Source organism: Solea solea, chromosome 9 (assembly GCF_958295425.1).
Source record: "Solea solea chromosome 9, fSolSol10.1, whole genome shotgun sequence".
In the NCBI taxonomy this organism is placed as follows: Eukaryota; Metazoa; Chordata; class Actinopteri; order Pleuronectiformes; family Soleidae; genus Solea; species Solea solea.
Genome location: NC_081142.1, coordinates 9,474,132 through 9,497,941, shown reverse-complemented (window position 1 = coordinate 9,497,941; position 23,810 = coordinate 9,474,132). Strand labels below are relative to the sequence as shown.

General features: G+C 43.7%; 1 protein-coding gene across 3 annotated transcripts in view; it reads left to right on the top strand.

The window, feature by feature from the left end:
- Positions 1-17,566: 17,566 nt before the first annotated feature.
- The window catches only part of rnf220b (ring finger protein 220b), a 28,261-nt gene continuing 22,017 nt past the window's right edge, over positions 17,567-23,810 (top strand). For all 3 annotated transcript variants that reach the window (XM_058638542.1, XM_058638541.1, XM_058638540.1), the window contains exons 1-2: positions 17,567-17,860; positions 19,109-19,720. In XM_058638542.1, coding sequence (XP_058494525.1) covers positions 19,129-19,720 — 592 coding nt within the window. In that variant the 5' untranslated portion in view covers positions 17,567-17,860; positions 19,109-19,128. The remainder of the gene's footprint in view (positions 17,861-19,108; positions 19,721-23,810) is intronic.

Sequence of the window (23,810 nt, the reverse complement as noted above, 5' to 3'; positions counted from 1 at the left end):
ATGATAATTAAGCATTAATCATTCTCCGTTTGGCTCAGCCAATGAAACTTCATTAGGTCCCGTTCCCATAATATTGCTAATTGCGTGTCAGTTATAGAGTTTAGCCTACTTATACATTAATTTGTATGCAAATTTTGAAAACGTTTGCCCAAAAGAGGTTGCGTTATCTGGACACGTGTGTAATATTTATATACTGTCTCTGAATAGATATAGCTATAAAGATATTAAGAATAATAAAATAAAGACTTCAGGTTAAAAAATCTGCTTACTAATATATTTCAGTTTGACTTCTGTCTTTTTATAAGTTTTATTCTTTTTAATATAGCCCTTGTTAGTATTTTATTAAAAAAAATCCCATTTATCATTATGAAATAATGAATTACGACAAATCAAAAACTGAATTATATTATATAATTTTTGCAAGTTTGTTCCATAGCCTTGAATATGTACTCGGATGATTTGCTGTATTACACTCAACTCTTCACTCTGTAATGTTTACATGTGTGATGAACTCAGTTGACTTCACTTGATTTCTAAAAGAAGACGAGGTTACATAAGGTTGACAGTGCACTTCAGAGCAAAAAAACAAGCCATGAGGTCTAAGGAAGTCAATGTGCAGAACTGTCTCTGAAAAAAAAAAATCTCTGCATTGAGGATTTCCTGAGCTGGCTGAGGCGCAGAGGTCCTATATGAAGACAGGAGAGCTACACTCAACTAAACTCCCTCATCTTTATTTTAGTCTTGATCCTCTCCAACCTCAGCAGGTTCCTAACTTAACTGGCACAGATGAGAGCACAATAACAGCCACTGAAAGCAGCATCACCACAATCAAAACACCATTATTATCAGACCAAATTAGCACCGCTAAGGTTAGGAGTAAGCTCATTCGCCCACTATACGCTGTTTGATTGAGAGGGAGAGAAAGAGTGAGAGAAGGCAAGTAAACATGGGTAAAATGGATTCTCTGTGTCTATATTTCATGTTGAAAATTGGCTCATAAATCCAGTGGTTTGATCTATGGAACCCGTCGTTGCTTGAAAAAACCTCCGTAAATGTGTAATTTCTCCCTTGACAGAACACAGCCGAGAGGCTATCTTTCTTTCGTTTCCTCCTCCCCTCTCTCCCTCTCTCTCCCCATGGTCTCTGTCTCTCATTCTCGCTCCCTCTTTACCAGCCTGGTGTAGGATTAATGCTCTGCTCTCTTCCCCCTCTCTCCTTTCATGCTCCTCCGATATCTTCTTTTCATCACCGCTCATCCATTTATCAAAACTGGAGTTTCCCTCTCTCTCTCTATCTCTTTCTGTATCTAAGCCAGTCTTAAGTTATTTGGCAGGTATCTTGTAAGATAGCTTTCAAGAAGGTGGAGGTTATTAATAAATAGTAGTCTAAATTGAAAATGGGTTGGCGGTGATGCATCACTAGCCATGTGTGAATGAAAAAGACCCCCAGGAGCCACCATCTACATCCATCTGCCACGAGCTTCATCCGGGCCACAGTGTACGTTCTGCAACACTGATGTGAAAAGCATGAAGCAGAACACCACAGCAGAGTGTCTTATAATGTGGTTGTGATGGCATTGAGATGGGATCTCTTTATCAAGGCCAGGCTGAGGCTTTAATCACAACCTAAGAGGTGCACTGGCTGTTTATCATAATTGAACTGTATCCAGGCTAATCGCTGGCATACGTCACTGTCGAGGGGTCGCCTGGCTGCACCAACAGCCGAAGCTGGTGTTGGTGATTGAACACACAGTTAAGGGAAGGGATGTGTGTGTACTGAGGGACATAAGGCAGAAAGAGGCAGGTAATAGCAGATGTGATAGAGTCTTCTTCAAATACATCACACCTGGAGGTAATCGCTGATGTGACAATGATTAGATTGTCAATGCCTCCTTTCTGTGGCACAGCGCTTTATACCCATCATGTCACATACAATCACTGATTACTGTAAGGGAAAGAGGCAGGGATGTTGCAAAAGCAGTGCAAAGTCTGGGTTGGGATACTTTCCTTCCTGGGCTCTGGATTGAGCGCTTTCTACATGGACCATAACAAAGATCTAAAGCAGAGCTCCGCCTCCACGACCCTCTCTCATCTCCATGTTTCTCACTTTGACTTTCACCTCTCCCAGCATTCAGGTCACCTTGAGGGAGAAAACTTTTAATCATTTGTCCACATCAAACTCACCTGTGCCCTCTGGGACAGCGAGCTGCAACAAAGAGCAGGGGAGTTGAAACCGAAGGTTGGAAAATCACAAATGCCCACAGGGCTGGACAGTGGAAGTCATTTCCACTGGATTTTTTTTGCTAGTGGGGGAAAGCTTGCTACAAGAGAGACCCAATCACTGGTGCTAAGCAGTGCTTACAGCTAGGCATTAACCCCACTGTCCACTCTCCACATTAAAGCCCCGGGGAGGTAGAGGAGAGTGGAGTGGAGTAGAGCAGAGAGTGTGGGACTAAATCTAGACTTCCTATTCCAAGGACTGTGCTGCTCTCTGGAACATCTCCTCGGTCAGGTGTTATTGTCTTTCAAGGTGTCCTACCTTGAAGGGAAGGAACGCGGCTGGTAGTGACCGAAGAGAAAAAGTCATTTGAGGAGTACTACTTTTCTGATACACACTGAGTTTATAAGAGATTTTTAAATTATTTATAAATTATTTATTTATAAATAGTTTGTACCAAACTAACATTTAACATAGACAATACAATACCACAAAGAGTATAAAATGAAGGTCAAGGACACAGTAATTAAATTGTATGAAGGTAAAAAAAATTAAAACATGGTATACTCAGTCTTTCGACTTGTACCTAATAATGTTCTCTCTTGTGTGCACAATGAACAAAGGGACACACTGAGATAAGCAGTGACCCTGTTAGACCGCGGCCTGCTTAGGTCAGTACAGTAATTGCATGTTGACAAGACCAGGCTGGACAGGTCAGCCTCACACCATCAACCTCTCAGAAACAAACCACTTTGATTTGATTGGTCAGTGGGAGAAAGAGAAGCCTCTGATATGTGGTAGAGTTGGCTCGCCAAACTGTGACGGTCTTTCTCGCTCTCTCTTTACCTGCCCAAGCGCAATTCTAACAAAAAGAGCGAAAAAAAATCCAATTTACCATGCGGATCCACAGCTGTCACGGCAAGGGAATTAAACATTACCCATAACTCACTAGGGGTGCTGAGCAGGTCAGTGGATGGCAAGGATGGTAACATCACTCTGGGGTGTAATAACAAAGGATTTTAACCTCTGACTCCATCACGTGGGCTGCTGGCAGATTGTCCTCACCAACACCAGCTTTCACCAGCTAGTTAATAATCTTTGCTTGAGTTGACGACTCAACTCACAGGACACACCTTGCAACTCATCACTCAAACATTTTCCTAACACAAAAAGGAAGACATGGGGAATTGTCAGTATAAATGCAATCTTTTCCAACCCACTGGGTCCTGGAGCAGTTCCTGTGATGCTCCATAGGGGGTTGCAGGGATCCTGTAGCTGCTCGCGTCCTGGTGTCATCACCCACACATGCTGACTGCTTGCCTGGCTGGCCTGCCACCACCAGAGCCTCAATTACCTGACTGACGTTTCATTAGCGCCTGCAGCTGATCCCGTGGCTGAGAGGCAGTGGGGCGCAGAGGAGCATGGAGCGAGTGAGAGAAGGGGGAAGAGAAGGAAGCTTCAATGCATTACATTCTCATGCGCTGTCAGTGTCACAGCTCTGAGCAGCCACACAGCCACTCATTACATTGCAGCCATTTAGTACATGCTCTTATTGAGCTCGACTGTGTATACTAAAATAGAGCTGGCTAGGTTTTTATCTGTTGACAATAGCTCTGAGCTGACACTCACATACCTGCCCTGGATTGTTGAAGTGTTGTAGGTGTGTGGTGCACTCAAACGTGAGGTAGCTATAGAGTGTCCATGAGATGAATCAATCTGGTGCTCTGATCAGAGGTTTATTTCCTCTTTTGTGTGGATGCAATGGAACTATATATTTGTGGTCCTGTGTACATCATGTACCTGAGTTTGTGCGTGGTGTGTGTGGCGTCTTCGCTCCTGGGGTTAGTGCAGGCCATGTCACAGATGATCCAGGGCAGAGCTGAGGGGGCTTAGCGAGGCCCCCGACCTGAGCCTCTCCACAGAGCCCACGCTTGGCTGGCCTCTCCTTCCCATTTGTCATCCTGGGCCCGTAAGACCCCCAGAGAGATTAGGGCAGAGCAGAGACACTGGAGGAGTAGCAGGAATAAGAGGATCAGTTAAGCTATAAACACAGACAAGTACAAACTTCTCTCACCCACTCTGGCGCAGTGACAGTCTGTAATGGCTGTCAAAAGTTCCTTGTGTGTTGTACATCTTCCTTTAAAAGACACCACACTGCCCGAATGTGTCGTACTTCTCGTGTCAGCAAACACAGCAGGTTTTTTGGAGGTTCTTTACATTGATGAAATCCTGTGTGCGGAGTGAAAAGTGGTCTCGAGTTAGACAATAGACAAAAGAGTTAACTGCATCGACCCACACTGACCCAGGATAATGAACTATGACCCAATGCAGAACAGAAAATGCAAAGGTTTGCCTGTAATTAGAATTGTGTGGCACAAGGACCATTAGTCAAATCTTTCAGAGCTCCTTCATTTCCATATTTTTGAATATGCTACTTAATTATGCAAAGGGAATAGTGAGGTAGCTGAGAAGTTTTAAGAAAGCCTCATAAAGTCCTTATTAAGAGCAGAGGGGATTAATGACAGTTAATATGAGGGCAATCAAACATTTAATGCAAAGGCTCTCCTGCAGGCAAACAGTATTTAAATGAGTCAATTAGACATTCATTATCTACAAGCCTATAAGTGGAGTCAGATCTACATAAATGTTGGTGCAGAGAATCACTCCATCTAGAAAGTAACTAATGAAATATAAAAAAAAGTTAACAACTAAGACATGGAAAATTTACAAATATTTATTGCTAGAGGGCTGGTTACATGTTCTCGTCAAATCAGTGAGAACGTGTGATATCCAGTGGAGATTATCTCATAAATCAAAATTATTGAGTTAGCATGATCTCGCCTCCCAATTAGCTATGTAGCATTGTTGAAGTCGAATGAGAGAGGGGAACGAGAGGAGCTCAATTGCTTATTATAAAATTACATCAAATCCTGCACAAGAATTTCTCCAGTTTTACTTTAACTGCGGCTAAATTATTGTCATTCCAAAAAAAACAAAAAAAACAAAACACCTTAAAATAATCAGACTTACACAAAAACGTACATATTCTGCAGAGGATGGCTTTAGTAATAAAACCAAACTATGCAGATATATCATTGTCAGGACCTCCTCCTCCTATCCTTCCTTCTTTCCCTCTCCATGTCTGAGCTTCCACTCTTGTCAGTTGCCCCAGCACACAATTACTGTGTGTGATTGCTATCAGGCGGGACGGTCGGGGAGGCTCCCAAATTAGGGCCTAAATAGGATTTCCTACATGGCGAAGGGCACAGGCCTGGACATGGTAATGAAAGCCTATACATCACAATCAGGCCGACAATCCTATTCATACTGAAACACATTACTCTCACTCCTCATAATTATAGAGGGGTGACAGACGGGCCTGTGAGGCATGGTGGAGGAGGCGCAAGAGTGACGAGGAGGAGGAGGAGGAGGTGGAGGAGGTGAAGGCGTTGGAGGTGGAGGTGGGGGGTGCTGGTTCTGTGTCGGTGTCTGAGGTGGCTGTCAGCTTCAAGTGGCTTCTTCTTCTCTCCACTTCTGTGATCTCTTGTACCTGGAGTGACCTGATTAAGTGGGAGTCCAGTGGGTTCAATTCCACACTGTTCCAGCATGGTGATCCCGCCACCTATAGATCTGTGCAATTACAGAAAAGAGTTCTAATTTGGGCACTTTCTCCCAATGGGGCAAGATTCTTCAAATGGGACACTGACCACATCTTCCAGCAGACTGACTGACACAGGCACAAACACACATATATAACCCCCCCCCCCCCCCCCCAACACACACACACACACACACACAGCAATGTGATGAGATGTGAGGGGGGACAGCTTTGCGATCAATACCATGAGCAGGAATCAGCGATGGGGAGAATAAGACAATGGCCTATCAGATTGAGGTTGACTTCTCCTTGTATGCGTGGCAGGCCTGTGACAATAGATTGGCCCAGAAATCCGATGGCACAATCTGACAGTGGGGAGAAGAAAAAAAAGAGGAGACAGATGAAAAGAAAGATTGCTAATGCTCTCCAAGCAGGCATTTTAATCTGTGACAGAGGAGGGATTTGGTGAAAGCCATTATCACACGGCAACCCTGCTTCTTCCTCCCTCCCCTTTCTACTCTGATAAGACAACCTTATCAGACTGCTTGGGGGAGAATATGTATGTGTATGTGTGTGTGTGTGCGTGCATGTGTCCACACTTTTGCATGTGTTTGTGTTGCAGGATCTACCAAATGTGATTCACTGGACCCCACTAAGCCCTACTCACACAATGTAAATCACCTTTAGAACTCAGTCAGACGGAAAGCGTCACAAAAGGGGAGTCAGACCCAATAACCCACTTTACTGGGCAAAGAAACAGCCTGGGTGTCACATTCTTGCAACTGCTTGCAGCTGAGACTTGAGCGAAACTACCTGCTTGATTCTGTGTGTTCTATTGTTTTCTGTGTCTCAGTTGCTCTTGTACAAAAAAAAATCCTTTCATCTTATGGCCACATCACAAGAGAAATGAGGTGGTGATGGTGCAGGTGGTGATGGTGCCTGCCCATTTAGGTCACATGTTCACCCTGAAAATATCTCCACTCTGTCAGCTTGGCCAGGTGCAGGTGTGTGTGTGTGTGTGTGTGTGTGTGTGTGTGTGTGTGTGTGTGTGTGTGTGTACGAGGCGACAGATAGAGGGACGTATTAGAGCTGGCTCTTTCTGAGTCAATGGACTGATGGAGATTTACTGTGTGAGGCAGTGAGTTGACAATGTGAGAACATACACACTGTATATAATGTATATGTACTGTATATGTATTCAATTCAATTGAAATGACTTAATTCGGAATTTCATTTGTGTAAAAGCATCACTGGGTGTCACACATCACATCAACATATCATCACCTCAAAATATGGCAAACAATAATCCACTCTTCTCAACACAAAATAACATGGTATTCACATCGGTTAAATGTATTAAATAGAGGTTTAAAAAGTAATGGTGTAGGATGTACATCAATGATAGTGAATCTGACAGATGTTGGCACAAAGCCTGACATGGCGTGTATGTGAATGTGTGTGGGTGCGTGTATATTATATGTCTATGCATGTGTGTGTGTGTGTTGAACTATCCCCACTCATTGTGTGTCTCCTCAACACGGTGTCCCTTCTGTGATCAGGACAATCCATCAGGACTTGCTCCTCATTAATCACCAGACAGACACACATGCACCTTCACACACGGTCAAACGCACACAGTCACACCTTTGGGATCAGGGCAGGCAGTGGGGCTGGTTTGGAAAATCTCTCGTGGCTGCACCACAGAAAGCATGTCACCGGTGCCAGGTGACACAACACACCTGTGGACACGACCATGACTTCAGAGAACCTATCAAAGACTTCCTCCAGAGACAAAATGCTGCACCACAGAGGTTTCTCTGTTTCACCACAGACAGACAATATCACGATGTAAGCATTCAAGTCACTTCAAACATTGATGATTTTTCTTGTGGATGATATTCATGGTCCTCAACGCACAACATTTTCTGTAGGAGATACTTCAATTTGAGTAGGTCACCACTGGATACTAGATGCCCCCATTACAACTGCTAAGTCCTCTTTGCCTCTGCACTTGTCTCAAGTATCCACTCATGGCCTTTTAGTATGGATCATCAGATCAGAGCTGAGCAAGCCTCCATAGAACCAGCACACTGGCTAATTCACTATTGATCCTATCCCATAGACCAATTTCCCCTTGTGTTTGGTTTGGGACTACGGTTTCGGTCACGCTCTGTCTCTCCCTTAGGGGTCAGGGAGGAGCCCCTGCCACTCTCTTATCAAGCAGAGAGCACACACACCAAGAGTGTGTACAATGGAGAGAGAAGGGGAATGAACGGAGCGAGGGGAGCGTTACTAGCTTGCAGAGAAAGGGAGAGAGGTCATTAGTGGATGGTGATGAGTTCCAGAGTTTGAGAGAAAGCACAATGACACGGGTTTAGCTCAAGCTAGCAGTGTGTTTTGCTGCTGTGGGAATCTTTGTGCCAGGAAAGTGAGAAAGTGTAGTATTTTGGGCAAATTTCAAAAAAGACATAGAACTGTCCATGGTGCTGAAAAAACACAACATTTAAAAAGTTTTCTTTCTTTCTTTTTTCTTTCTTTCTTTCTTTCTTTCTTTCTTTCTTTCTTTCTTCTCTCTCTCTCTTCCTCTCTCTCTCTTTTGCACATGTGTCCATCACAGAAGAGGGATCTCTCATGTCTCTGGGTTTGCTACCATTTTCTTCTGTCAATTTCTGTGTATGTTTTTTTTTTGGAGGGGGGGGGGGGGTCCAAGAGGATATCATTCCATGTATAGATTGTAAAGCCCTTTAAAGAAAGCTATCATTTGTGACTTTGTGCTACACAAATCAAATTAATTTGAATTGATTTATGTTGCGAAGTTCCCCTGTTATTATGTATATATACAGTATATGTATACATATATATATATATACACACACACACACAGTCTTCAGAGATCAAACTTGTCTATGCTCACATTTCTTTTTTACCTCCCTCTATCTACTCACCTCTCACTCTCCATCACTGCTGTCTCCACATGTCTTCCCACCCCCACGTCTCCCAAAACCATCCTCTTTATCTACCCACCTCTCACTCTCTACCCATCCACCCTTTCCTTCACTTTCTTCCTATACCTGTCCATCCTGCCTCCTTCCTCTCTGGTTCCCCTCTGTCTCTCTTTTTCTTTCTCCCAGTAACAACATTCCCTCGACTAATTGCAATTCTGTCAGCAGGTAAATGCTTTGTGACCAGCCACTGACAGTCACGCCAGCCAGCTGCTGACAGTCATTGTGGGGCAGACAGGACAGCCTCGGCAGCGTTGGCAGTCAGTTAGCAGGCAGTGTATATGGATGTGGCCTCTCAGCTGAACAGTGAGACTCCAACTGTCTACTAGTGTGTGACACTCCCATTACCCCACCACAGAAAAAGGTAGACAGCCACAGAACAGCTGGATAATGCACTGTCTGACTGACGATACACTCTACCTCTCACACACTCTGCTTCTCACCTCGTCTCCGGGCCTGTGACAACACCGTCTTGATACTGTCAGGTTAGGAGCTGGCAAGTGTGACACGCCAGCACTCACACAGGTGATGTACAATATTAAAACAATCACGAAAAGGACAAGGTCGAAGGGAATGGGGCTCGATGATGAATGACTGATCAGAGGATATAGAACAGTCATGTGCTGAAGCACAGACTGGAACCGCTTGTATCGTGCTACCACCAATTTAACTGATTAAAGGGATTGTGCAAACAGTTTTGCACAATATGTTCTTAATAAACATAATTTTGAATAAAGAGTCAGCCCCTTGACGCAGTAGCTCCTTGATTACCAGGCTCCGCTAATTAAAGCAGGCTGTTGACAGTTGTCACCATGACCCTTAGCACAGCTCCCCTGGGCGTCCTTTTAGCATGCTAATGCTAATCCCCGGTGACGGGGGACAGGACAGGGCTGTCCCCTGCAGCCCCCGACTGTTGTGACCATAGGATGTGTCAGGACAGGCACAGTGATGTGCTAACACGGAGACGTGCCCATGTGCATGTCACACATCTGTAATTAGAAAAGAGGGAGAAGAGGCAGCTGCAGCGGGAGAGCTAGAGGGGACAGTTGTTGTGGGACCACTTGATCTCTGTACGCGACACAGCTCGGAAAAGAGCAATGTGTGCCTCTAAACAGGCCTATAAAAGAGCAACTGGTTTCACAGGCCTTAATGCGACGATGTGCCCCGATTTGAGCTTGAGAGGCATGTACGAGATTTGATGCAAGTGGATTTGTGGAGAATAGAGCCACACAAGGCCACACAAAGGGAAATCAGAAACCAGTTAATGTTACTACTGAGAGGAAAAAAAGAGAGCTCTTGCACTTGTCTATCAGTGTGTCTGTCGCTCTCTTCTCCTCTCCAAGGGAAGGTCAAGGACACATGCATATTCATGGAGGAGCCTGGCATAGGATCGATGGCTTTTAATTGTTTTCTCTTGGTTGGTGGAGGGACGTGCCAGTGTCTATTGATCTGTTTGAGTAGAGGCCACTCACAGAGCACGACTGAGAGACCTTTACCTGACTGAACACCGATAGACTGTGTGTGCACAAGTGTGTGTTTCTGTCTCTCCCTCTTTGTGTGTGTGTGTGTGTGTGTGTGGAGGGGTTGACGACTATGTGGTGATTAGGATTTTGACACACACAAAACCACAGGCTGCAAGCAAGGGCCTCATGGGGCTTAGAGGTGGATAGACATACACAGAGGTGACACACCGCAGCAGAGGCGGGGAAGACAAGGGAAACGGAGAACATCATTTGCTCGGCATGGATTTGAATGATGAACAAAATACCACCACGGACAAATGAGTAGTTTCAGTCACATGTTATATATTAGTGGGTCCCTATAGCCTTAGAAAGCCCTGTACTAGCAAACAATTATGGGTCATTATGTTTAAAGGTGACACATGTAAAATATGTACAACAGTGACATTTAGCGTGGCAGTGGTTGCTGCAATCCCATTTCAAAACCTGGCATGAGTGTGGTTCAAGTACGTTGCCAGATTTGCACAAATAAAAAAATTACATTGTGTTCATGCACATACGGTACACATCTACATACATCCCATCATTTTTGATAAACATTGAGACTATAGGAGACTATAACAGACTGTAAAAACATGATATATACATTAACTGACAAAGTGAGAGTGTCTACCCTAGCATCGTCTTTGGTTTGTCAACTTCCTCAACTTTCAGTTGTCACTACAGACCCTCCTTTTTCTTCTCCTCTGGTCACGATGTTTTTAACAGGGACACCAAGGCTTTTTGGGTTTGTTAAAGTTCGGAATTTTCAATACTTGTTGCTTATTCTGCTGGCATTCCATGAGTTTGTATTGTATAATTGCTGAATATGTTTAAATTGAACCCATTTCGGCTTCTGAAGAACATCCAAATGTTTGTGAATTGCAGAGCCTTGTTAATAGCAGATGGATGTGTTCACCTGTCCATCTCCCAGCCAACCAGATCTTTCCCTCCGCAAATATTATCCCCCAGAGCTCTCTCTTTCATTTATTCTTTTGTAGCTGGGTGAATTAGTCAATTTGAACAAGCAAAGTTGGGAGATTGGCAGCAAGTTGGAGTAAAAAGAGGGTGCACAGAGAGATAGGGAGAGAGGAAGAGAGAAAGATAAAAAAAGAAAGAAAAAAAGATGGTGACAGTCATCCATTTGACCCAGGCTGTTGAGTTAGAGCAGCCTGGCTTGTCAAATCTCTGTGCTAACAGTGAATAGCCATATCTGTGCAGAGCATAGAAGGGTGTCATGCACTATGGTTTCATGGTTCAGGATAAGGCTGGATAAAGCCATTGGCGGGATGACACAGACAGAAACACTTTTCACTCTCTCTCTCTCTCTCTCTCTCTAACTCCCTGTCTCACGCTCTCTGTTACTGTCTCGACTTGAGAGTGAGAAGCATGAACACTTATTTCAATCACATTGGCCGAGTTACTGTATGTGGGAGATGGTCATCAATTAAATGAATGCTGTGTATTTAAACAAAGGGAAGAGTTTCTCGCTCACAGCCTCCTTTTATTGAACAATAAGAAACCTCCACCCCCTCTCCACAAGTGCCCTCCTTTTCTTCTCGCTATTACACTGTAATTTCCTCCTCATACATACATATATTCACACACTCTCTCAAACACACACACACGCACACAGGACCTATTAACGGCTCATTAGCCTGAATCATACATGAATTAGACTCCTGCCTGCTGACAGTAGCTCAGAGAACAGGCCTTTTTTTTGCTGAGGAGTCAGGGGTTAAGTTACCAATCAAAATAGCCACGCAGATGTATTCAGACATTTTAATATTGGCTATTGTGGGAGCTCTAAAAAATGTTAATCTCTTACCGGCGCGGCTGCACCCCAAGGCAACTGAAATAATAGTCTTCAGGAGGGGGGCTGGTGTCCAAAGAATTGATGTACCCTGTGGCATTTGGATAATTGTGTTGGAATTGCTGCCACTTTGAGCAGTTTTCAGGCTAAGCACCCTTTCTTTTTTTTTTATGTCTTTGATTACCTGGACCACAGAGCGCTGTGTCCTCTCCAGCCACACTCCACCTCCTCTTCTACTTTAAATCCTTCAACTGAGTTGCTTATAAGGGAAATCAGAGGGGCACTTCCCATACTAGGGAACCAATATTGTGCTAACACAGTAGCACTATCAGCATATTGGTTCCTGGACAAAGGGCCAGGTGTTACCACAGTCAATATAATGTAAACCACCAGAGGGGGCCAATGATGAAGACTGGCCCAAGAGAAGTCAACACACCTACACATACAAGCTCACAACACTGTTTTACATGTTTTACAACTGCTAAGCAGATTATTTGTGTTGCACCTGTCAGGTCTCCCTTCCTCCTTACTTTAATTTCCTCCGTCTACACATGGTATAGCCCTCCTCACCCCCCCCTGCCCCCCGCTCTGTGGCCCTGTCCTCTCCCAGGATTCAGACTAATGACTAGTGACAGTCCACTGAGGGGAGCGAGCTGTTTGCAGTCAGCAGTGCGTTTGTTGGTAATTATTTTCCAGAGTGTCACATTAGTGTCAGCCTCATGGCAGTGAGAGAGGAGCAAGAACGTGGGCCCCGGATGGGTGAGGGAGCGAGGAGAGGGGAAAAGGGTGTGATATTTGGTGCTGGGCAGTGTTTTGTTTATGTGTGTATGTGTGTATACTGAAGTGTTTGCGTTGGGCTGAGGACGCGGGCTGTCACTGCTCTTTATTGTTCGACTCATGACTACATACGACTCAAGATTTAGGATGGAGGTGAGCAGGAAAAAGAAATATTGGTGTACTGTTTTCCTGCCCATCTTCACATCTCTGCCTGTCTTTCAAAGATACGGTCGGGTCATAGGATAAGGAAGGTAACACTCATCGTTCTAACAATTGCCTCATGAAAAGACTAAAAGCACCATGCACTCCACTGATTCACAAAATTCACACAACAGTGAATTGGATGACATGACATGGATATGGCACTGAAATAAATTTGATATAATCATCATAGAATACAATCTACATTGTACATTGAACAACAAAATGGTCAGTGCAATAGTAACAACATGCAACACTGAACAATTAACACAGCAATAGAAAACCACTAAAAAAAAAACACAAAATATTGGCTATCCCTTAAATTTCAGTGTGCAGTTATTGCTTTTGTGTAAAAACATTTTTTTTGCCTATTTATCCTTGTGTCTATATGCACTGCCATCATACTACTATATTTATACTGCTGCTGTTTTTATACCTTTGAGGACCCACTAGTTTTGCCACTTCTCACTCATTGCTGTTGGTATATCAGTCCTTAATAACATATTGAGTGTTTACATCTATAAAGAGGTTCGTGGATACATGTGCTCTGGCAGAATGTCGTAAAAAGTGATCCACTTGCACATAAAGGTTTGTCAAGTGTCCTGCTGTTCAAACTATACATTTATGACTAAACATTTTGAGATCATTTTTCATCTTCTGGATGAAAGGTTTAGTTCAGGATTGAGGGCCATGGAGAGGAATCAGAAAGTCTCACAAAACAAGATTTGTGTGTGAAAAAAAAGACATTTTCCTAAAGTTATACAAAATAATAAATGCTCTCCCTCTTGTAAAACGCCCTACATCCACCGTGTTCTTACAAACAGTCAATTCAGGAAATGTAAATTTCAGCATAAACACAGTTGAGTTTATACAAACTTGTGCAGAGAAAGTGAAAACACAGAGAATGCTGATGCATGCATGTGTGCTCACCTTCTGGTTTATGTGTGTGTGTGTGTGTGTGTGTCTGTGGTGGGGGGGTCAGTCACCAGCCCCCTTGGGAGGAAGCAATCAATGATGGAGACCATAATGCACCTCTCTGTATTCCTCCTCACATTCACGCTCACTGGATGCTTTGGGGAGCTGCGACGCGCACACACACACACACATTGTAACATGTTCGACAGCTCATCTTGCACACGTTCCTCTCCACTCCATCTTGTAGCTGTCTGGTCGATGGCCTCTCTCTCTGTCTCACTTCCACTGCTCAGTCTTTGGCAGACTGCTCTCCACTGGCACTGTCTCTCCCTATGTTAATATAGTAGCTAACCTCTCTCTCCATAGCACTGCTACCACACAGTCTCTATGTTGATATACTGGGGCAAGTGCAGCACTCCACCGCTCCAACTACAGCTGACTCCAGAGAACTGAGGACTCTTCATCTCCACCACTCTTACTGCCACTGTGGGGATCCTGCCGGGCTTTGCCATCGTCCTGTAAACTCTCTTTAGCTTTAGTAGCAGGTGCTTCGAATTGATTTTTTTTTTCTCTCTTGCTTTTCAAATGAAGGAAGATTATATTCATTTTGCAGTCTATCATAACTGGAGATTGTGAGTCTCGCACCGAAAGCTAATTACCACTAATTGGTCTGTGGAAATGATTACAGCAGTAACTTAGTTTACTCCAAGCACCCACAACAAGAACTGGGAATCGGGGAGATTACAAAATAAAGCATGACTGTTTACTAAAAGACTCCACTGGTGACCTCTGGCATCGTAATAAAGGAAGTGGAGAACTCTTATCATGTTGATTTCATTTGTCTGAACTGCACATTACAGGAACTAAGCTGTACTGTGTTTAATGTAAAAATCTAAATATGAACCAAAAACCAAAGCGCATAAACCGCACGCGATAAGATGCTCTGCTCTGCGAGTGAATGTTTGAGTATGGCAGTCAAAAAGACAGCTTACTGACTCACATCCTGTCAGAAAATGAACACATACAATTAACATCACATCCCATCATCCTCAGCTGAGTGAGTACGCCTGTAATTGGCTGGCTGACCAGCATACGTGGCTCCGGGTGGCAATTTATTCTGGGAGCCATGCAGTTTACCCTGGGCGGCTCACGGCCCCTGTGCCATAACCTGGCTGAGGCAGCGGGGACATCATTAACACTTCACTGGGCTGCAGGACACACACACACCCATCATCCGCCGTACAACACCCACAGCCACTAGCACACGGCATGGCAAATTGGAGAAACAGGGTAGAAATGATGTAGTGTTGTGTTCACTGATAAGGTGGCAAATTAGGATATTTTTGGTAAAATAATGGGTAAGCAGTTTCCCAAAAGAGCTGTCAACCTAAAGATTACTTTTAATTATTGACGTGTGTGTGTGTGTGTGTGTACTTGTATTCATTATCTCTTTAGGACCTTTTTTGGGCATAAACACTAACCTTGTCAGGACCAGTAGTCCTCATGGAGGCTACACCTATCATTTCTGGGGAACTGGTTAAGTTTAGGGCTAAGATTTTCAAGCCTCATTTAAGGTTAGGGTTTGGCATTAAGTGATTCAGGTTAAGGTTAGGGAGAATGCTTTAGGTTGTCCAAATTAAAAGAAGTCATTACAGTGTCCGACGTAAATAGCTGCGCAAACCTCTGAGTGTGTGAATTGGCATGCGGTTGTCTAACCACAAAACAATGTGTGAGTGACATGGTGCTCCAGTGGAGTAATGACCTTGCCTTGTCACAAAAAAGACATGTGCAACACACCTCCATATTGGTTGAAGGGCAAAACAGTGAGAAAGTGAGTTGGGACTCTGGTCCATTTAAACGGTCTTCACGTGCTGTTTGTCCCTCGACTTCTTCACCAGGCACTTGTCTTCAGGTGTGGGAGGAAGCAGGCCCACAGGGAAGGCTCCATTCCTGGGAATGTGAGGGACAGATGACAGATAAGACATTGGGATATTTATTGTTTAATATCCCAATTATTCCACCTGATTTCAGGCTGAGTTAGTACCCACTGATTTCAGGCTATGTCTCCCCACAAGCCCTATCCTTGTCTTCTTCTTCTTTGCTCTAGTATTCCCATTTCACTCATTTCCTATCTCAGGACTCTCTCGCTCCCAGATTGCGCACACACACACACACACACACACACACACACACACAGGCACACACACACACACAGGCTCACAGCCAAATGGCTGTTCATTAAAGACAGGGACCTGAGGGGAAGCAATCGTCTGAGAGACGGAAATTGCGTGTCACATTAGATTAGCAGTGTAAAGCCTCTGGATTGGCTCCGGGGAATAAGGAATTATTTCAATTACATTATTTCAAAAAGTCTTTAAGCAATACCAATACCGATAAAAACAAATTAAGAGTGATTTGGGCTGATTTGTGGCGCTCTGAGCTGTGCTTTCTGACAATGTGCTGGAAATCAGATATGAATAATGTTGATATTACACTGCGTGTAATGTGTTGGAGTTGAAAGCAGATTATCTGTGACAAATAATACCACTGGTTTGCATTGTGTCTCATCAAAAGGGAATGTTTCCACGTGTCAGTCACACAGGCTGGATGGACACTGTGGAGCCACGGAGGAGAGGACAACTCCATCACCTGCCATTCACAGTAACAAAGCAGTGACTCCCACTCACAGAAAGTGATGACTTGAGTGGGTTAACATGAATTTAGACGGGGGGGGGGGGGGGGTTTAAAACATCTTAATGTAGAGTCCTGTCACAAGTCTGACATGTACTGTCCCAGACATCAACTGGAGCAAGGATCCATACAGCAACATTTACAGTGTTAACTCTGGAAAAAGTCATTTTAGCACCAATTCTGATTAGGACCAAATACACTCTGGATGGAACAGTGTTAAATTGAACTATTTTAGCCATAAAGTAACACTAAAAGATTTAAATACGCCCTGAAATAGTGTTGAATTGAGCTATTTTATTTATAAACTAATGCAAAAAATAAAATCAAATACATGCTGAAATAGTAATGCTAAAAGAGATGAATACACTCTGAAATAGTGTTAAAACACTAATTCAAAGTGTATACTGTATTACTGATCCAAAATTTGAATTGGTGGTAAATTGGCTCTTTTAGTGTTACTTTAACACTGCAAATGTGTTGCTACACGTGGAATTATTATAAATAGGAACGTTGTAGACCAAATTGAAAATATACAAGCTTTACTTTTTTAATCAAATATACAGATTTTTTTTATTCTGTATTATGGGGAAGCCACTTCTACAAGCCACAAGGTTTTTCTTGTGTTTTTCCTCCAGCAAAACTGAACACTGTGTTTTTCTTTTGACTCAATTTCACTCTTTACCGAGGGCAAGGAATTGAATGAGTCCATCGCAGGCAAAGTCTCAGGGGTGAAGAGCAGTTGTGGGAAAGGGGGGAAGCGTCTGCACCGAGGGAAAGAGGGGCAGGGAAAGAGGGAGCGAGGGAGGGAGGGAGGGGGTGTCACAGGAGCGCAAGAAGGATAGAAGGAGAGACCAACAGAGGGAGAGCGGGTCCACTCACTGATACGAACCCACGAACACTGCCAGTCCTTCACTTCAACACACCTCAGCTGCGACTCAAATCTCCAACACGCGCAACATCTGGAGTTGGGACAGAGAAAAGCCGACGCTTTCAGCAGCTGCTCGTCTCTTTTTTTCTCCTCTTCTCCTCTTCTCCTCTCTCTGTTCTGTGCGCTTCCACGAAACAGTGCCGCGTCCTTGAAATTAAGTTGGAAGAGAGTTTTTGGTTGACGGCGAAATAAATCTCGCCCAGAGTTACTTCAATCGCGGTAAGAACCGTCGTTCTGTTAATTGATTTTTAATTGGTGATATGCTTGCCATGTGTGTGTGTGTGTGTGTGTTTGTGTGCGCGTGGATGAGAGCGATAATTCGTGGGAAACTTAACTTAGGCAGAGTAACTTGGAAGCTGCTGACGCGCTTAAAAGTGAGAGAAAATGCAATTTCTTCAAGTGTGAAAAGGTCAAACCTTTGACCCCCGTGCGCGTATTCACGTGTGGCAAAGTCTTTTTATTATTTAGTTATTTGGCGAGAACAAAAAGTTGATTCAACTCTGCGTAAACTTTTATTATCACCTTTATCAGTCTTATGAAACTTTAAAAAAAGTTTTTTTGTAAATGTGAGTATTGTTTTTCGGAGGATTTCAGTCTTTCAGTCTAATTAAGGTCAAATGAAAGGACTGTAATGTGGTGAATTGTATTATTTTAACTGCTTTAATTGTTTTTGCGTGTCATGGCAAATAGAGATCCTTCAACAAAAAATATGCATCTATCAATTGAATATCATGAAATATAAAAATGTTGACATTGTGTTTTCGATTGGTTGAACTTGTAACTTGCTATTTTAAAGGAATAGAAACGTTACACTTTGAGCTGTTTTTCACATTTTAAAACACACATAATGAGAAACTTTAAACTTTTATTTTAGTGGGCAAAATCAACATGATTTAAAATGCACTTATTTCGGCCAATTATTATAAATAATTGATTATGTATTGGCTGTTTGTGTGGTAGATTTTAACGTTGCTGTTTGTTACATTTTGCTTTTGCTGCAGAACCAATGTCATTGTCAATTCAACATCAAATGAAATAATTACTTATTGACATTTGAATAAAATAGGATCAATTGTAGTGTATTGTGTGCTTACTTCAGTATCAAATGTATCTTTTGCAGGCTCAGCCACATGTGTGTTTTAATGGCAATTTCATTGTAATTATTTACAAAAACTGTAGCGTCCTCCACCCTCCAGGCCAAAAGTGTAATTGTAAAACTGGAGTTTAATACAGTAAATAGATTATTTTCTTAAAATTAAAAAATAAAATCCAGCAATCAAATATATATCTTCCTAAAGCAGATGAAAGTAATTATTATAATCATGTTATCGTGAAAGGAAATAATTACCTTATGTTTGTCATCTAAATAAAATGCCTTTTGTTTTTCTTACATGCGTTCCTGTGTGTTGTGGTTCAGCAGCGGTTTATGCTCCACCTGAACTCTCTCCTCTCTCTGTCTCTCCTCAGGACCACTCAAAGGGAGGTGAATGGACCTTCACCGCCCCTTCAAGATGGACAGCCCCTCCTACCTGCCAACTCCTCTCGCCTCCCCTGCCCTGATGGTCCTTGCTTCCACTGCCGAGGCCAGCCGAGATGCCTCCGTCCCCTGCCAGGCACCAAGGCCCTTTGGCGTCCCTGCTTCCTTGGAGAAGGACCTCCACCTCTCCTTCCCCTCTGCCTCCTATACTTTCACCTCCATGTATCAGCGCCAAGGACCCATGTCAGGCACCTTTCCCTCCCGAGACTTCCCAGCCTCCCTGCTCCACCTGCACCCCCAGTTCACTCCTCCAAACCTGGACTGCTCCACCCTTGGTATGCTCAACCACAGCGGGGTGGGAGCCTTCCGACCTTTCTCATCCCCACAAGAGGAGAGAGAGTCGGCTGGTTATCAGTCAGCTTTCACCCCTGCCAAGAGGCTGAAAAGCTGCTTCCCAGAGGTCGAGGGGAAGGAGTTTGACTTTGGCTCGTTGGGGGGCGCTCTCAAAGCTGGGGAGGACTCAGGGAGGAAGCTGTTCTCCATGTCAGGCCTGCTCTCTGATGGAGAGGCGTCGTCTAGCCCAGAGGAGCGCAAGGAGCACAGTGAGTAATCACTTAACTCACAGAAACCACACATGCATATGAACCTTATAAATCTTTCCCTGCTCACATCTAAAGCTCACAACAAGTCACTTATTGCACATCTTTAAAAGATGCTGTGAGTTTAATTGCGCACGTATGAAAAGACCTTGCCCCACACACACACAGCTACATTGGCTAAAAGTGACAAATTGAAAAGAGCCCATATGAGTAAAGATGTATCTGACAATATTTTCCCTTTTGCTCTCTGCTCTTTATCGCCTTGCTGGACTAAGTGTTTACAGTGACTGGCTGTGACTGACTTTGACACAGATAAATTGAACAGTGTCACTTATTCAGCTTAGTGATCATTAGCCACATATGACCATTAGGCCTTTTGGAAGTCAGACTTTTCTTGGCAGTTGAGCAACACAAATACATTGCAGCATATGGAGGCTTGACACAGGAGGAGTAAGAGTTGGAACGAATGACACCCTGTCAGAGATAACGAGGTGGCAGAGATAGAGAGGAAGGGATGGAGGAGGATAGAGAAAAAGAGAGAGGGAGAGAGAGGGAGAGACGTGACGATGCGCCTCAGCCTGAGCATCCCAACGACAACCCTCAGCTCAATATGGCCGCCCACACCAGCCGTCTGATTTGTTGACAAATGAGTGGGAGAGGTGTCAGTCAGTGCACTGTGGAGGAAGAGACGCTCCTCATTACTCCTGGGGATAATTGCCCAACAATGCGAGGGCACAACACTCGCCTCAGAGGGAAGAGGGGAGGGAGAGAGGGAGCTGGAGTCAGGGATGCAATGCTAGGCATGATGGGAAATCAAACCTCCTCAGTGGCGGTCGCCAAGGGGAGCGCCTGACAGATGAAAGGGACCAGACAAAGATAGAGAGAGAGCACCCAAAGGCTCGGCAGATCAGAGGGGGATACCATCGAAAATAATGACAATGTGAACGGGAGGGGGGCAGAGACAGAGAGAGAGGGGCAAAGGCAGGGGGGAGACGCTGATACATGCTCTCACACATATCACCTAAAGGAAACTTTCATCCCACACATAAAGGATGGAAGCAGGGATGAGTTGTCTTAAGAAAAGTTTGGATTGTGCGCCGTGTGTGTCTCTATGCATATGTGTGTGTCTTTGTTGAAACTTGCTGATTTTGTCGCTGGTTGGTAGCTGAGTGACAGGGCCAGGGAGGCGGAGTGGCAGGAAGGAATCTCAATATGGAATTTTAATAAGGACGGAAAAGGAAGCGATGGCAGCCAGCATGCTGGTGTGAGAGGTGTGTCTGTCTGACAATGTTTGCTCTGTGCACTCGTGCATGCGTGCACCCCTCACCTCCTGATTTTGGGAATCTCATTTGGGGAATGTTGACAAGGACAAAAGACGGGGTGGAATAGAACATTGGAGGCACCCCCCCCCCCCCCCCCCCCCAAAAAAAAAAAAAATGAGAAAAACTGAATTTGAGAACATTGGAAGCTGCTTTTCCAGCTTTATCCAATTAGATTGGAGCTCAGGCAAACTAAGAGCTTTAATGCAATTGAGCTCCCAGCACTTTTCTAAGTCTGACATACACTTGTTCCTCTTGACTGGGTAACAGACAGTCACTTCAGGACCAAAAGTCTGAAATGTTAAGCTTGAAATCTTCTTGGGGGCGTGAGAGCGTCTCCACTGCAGAGGCGATGGCAATGCAAATTCTCAATGAACTATAACCTAGACCATAAAATCATACTTTCATACCTTTTAAGTTTTAAATCCCATGAGTGTTGCTGCAGTCTCCCCACCAGTGTATCAACGTTAGGTATACTTGATGGACATTGCACTGTAGCTGCCCAGGACATTTTCAGGTAATTTATTTTATAGCACATTCTGTAGTTCTGTGCAAAGATGACCAAGTAGATCCTCTTTCAGCTTCATGTCAGGTATAGTGCACCATCCACCTCGCGTTTCATTTCCAGTGGATGTCACCTTCTGTCCATTTAGGGTTTTTCCTCTGTCGACTTTTTCCCTCCAAGCCTTGCTTCTGTTTTATCAGGGAAGGTCTGCGATGCACGGTGTGCTCTGACAGCTGTTCAAACAGCCATGCTCACTTTCAAAGGGCAGAAGTCTTCACTGGAGCGAGTCATGCTTATTTTCCTTGGGGAGATGCTTTCCGCCGCAGGCCTGAGCTGGAACTAAAATGGCTCTTTACCAGAAAAACACAAGTTTGGGAACCGGAGGAGTGGAGTGGCAAAAAAAACAACATGGCCAGACACTGACAGTATGGTGTGGGTGTGTGTGTTTCTGTGTCTTACTGTGGTGGCAAAGCTGAGGGAGAGCTGTGATAACTGGAGTCAGATGTCTGAGAGTTGTGATACTTGTGGGATTCCTGAATGTGGCTGTCAGAGAAGTGAAAACTGTATATACTGCACAGTGGACAAAAAGAACAATGAAGGCCAAAAAACAGATTCAACCCATGTCCATCTGACAGTTCAGACATTTTACCTACAGTATTTATAACTTCTTTTCGTAGTGCTTTAAAAAGACGCGAGGCAAATACATTTTTATAGCAAAGACAACTGTTTCAGAGCACACATCTGGGTTTGAAGGTGATGGTCAACATGTCATTAGTGTTTGCCGCTCACAATAAATTACATGCCCACATGTGTTGTCCCAAGTGTGGCCTTTGTTGTGACACATGGGCATAGAACTATAAAGGTTTCTGCTTATTGTTCATCCTGAGATGTCATTTTAAAATTCAAATTCAGTCCAATTTTTGTGATTATTATTCATTTGTCCTGTGAGTCTGTGTGTGTCCACTTTCGCGAAGGTGAAACCCGTGAGTTGAATTACACAGTCCACTCAGCAAGTATTGAATCTGACGGCAGGCGTCAAACAAACTCCCCACCTCGACACAATCCATGCCTCAGGTTTCTGAATCGGACACAAGAGTGAAAAGAAATCCTGCGTGAAGTTAACAGAGGACAAACATTTAAGCATAACACACACTTATGCCTCCCTGCCAGATGTGCTCTGTGTATAAGTGTTCCCCACGGTCGGTTATTCATGGGTTGTTAGCGGACTAGTGCAGCGCACGGACAGAATCAATATTACATAGATTAATCTTAGATCTGTCTCCCGGATTATTGCCGCGCTGAAGTTTGATGGGTTGTTCCTGACATGGCTTACAAGCTTTGTGTGCACGGGTTAGGGTTTACATAGATATTACTTAATTTCTTTGAAATATTGTTAATTCATTCTACAAACTGTCTTCAGTTTTGAGGAATTAAAGTGTCAACCTCAGAGATTTTGATTTAATAAATATGCTTGAGTTATCTCACATAGTCATTGTGCCTATGATCAACAATTTGAAATATTTATATATTTGCAGGATTTCAAAGTGGTGGAAAAAGGATGTATAATGCAAACCTAACATCTCCTATACTTCACATTAAAAACACACGTTTTATTATAAAGTAGTCATAGTTTTTAGCTTTTTTGTTCTTAATCTTATGGCCAAATGTTTCAGAATGAAAATACAGAGCAGAGAAACTCCAAATGATTCTAAAGACCAACATTTATTTGTACATACTGCACATGTTTGTATGCTTTATCATGCACAAAGCAGCCCACACACATACACACGCGCTGTGTGTGTTGATTTGGGAACAGCGTGGACATCTGCGCAGCGTGTTTTCTGTGAAGCAGTCGCTGACGGCTGCTCGTATTGAGTGGGGCTTCCTGTTGAAAGACACAGTGTTTACATCCCACTGGCAGACCACAGGAGATCAATAGCAACCACTCGATGCTCATGCATACACATATAGTATCTGCTGTCCGCTATTATTCCCAGGATGAATACACCTTATCAGGCCGACTTGTGTGTGCCCTCTACACATCAGCCGTCACACATAACATGTCTGGGTTTTTTTTTTCTCTTTGTTGCTGTGATTTTGTGCTTTAATAAGTTGTACATTAACATATCGTAATACTATATAATACTGTATAAAGTAAACTGAACAAATAAGGGTAATGAGAGGGTGAAAAAACTGGGAAAATGTTGGCAGGCAGATTGAAAAGAGTTAAATAAAATGACTTAATGTCTTTGGTTGCCCTTATACAGAC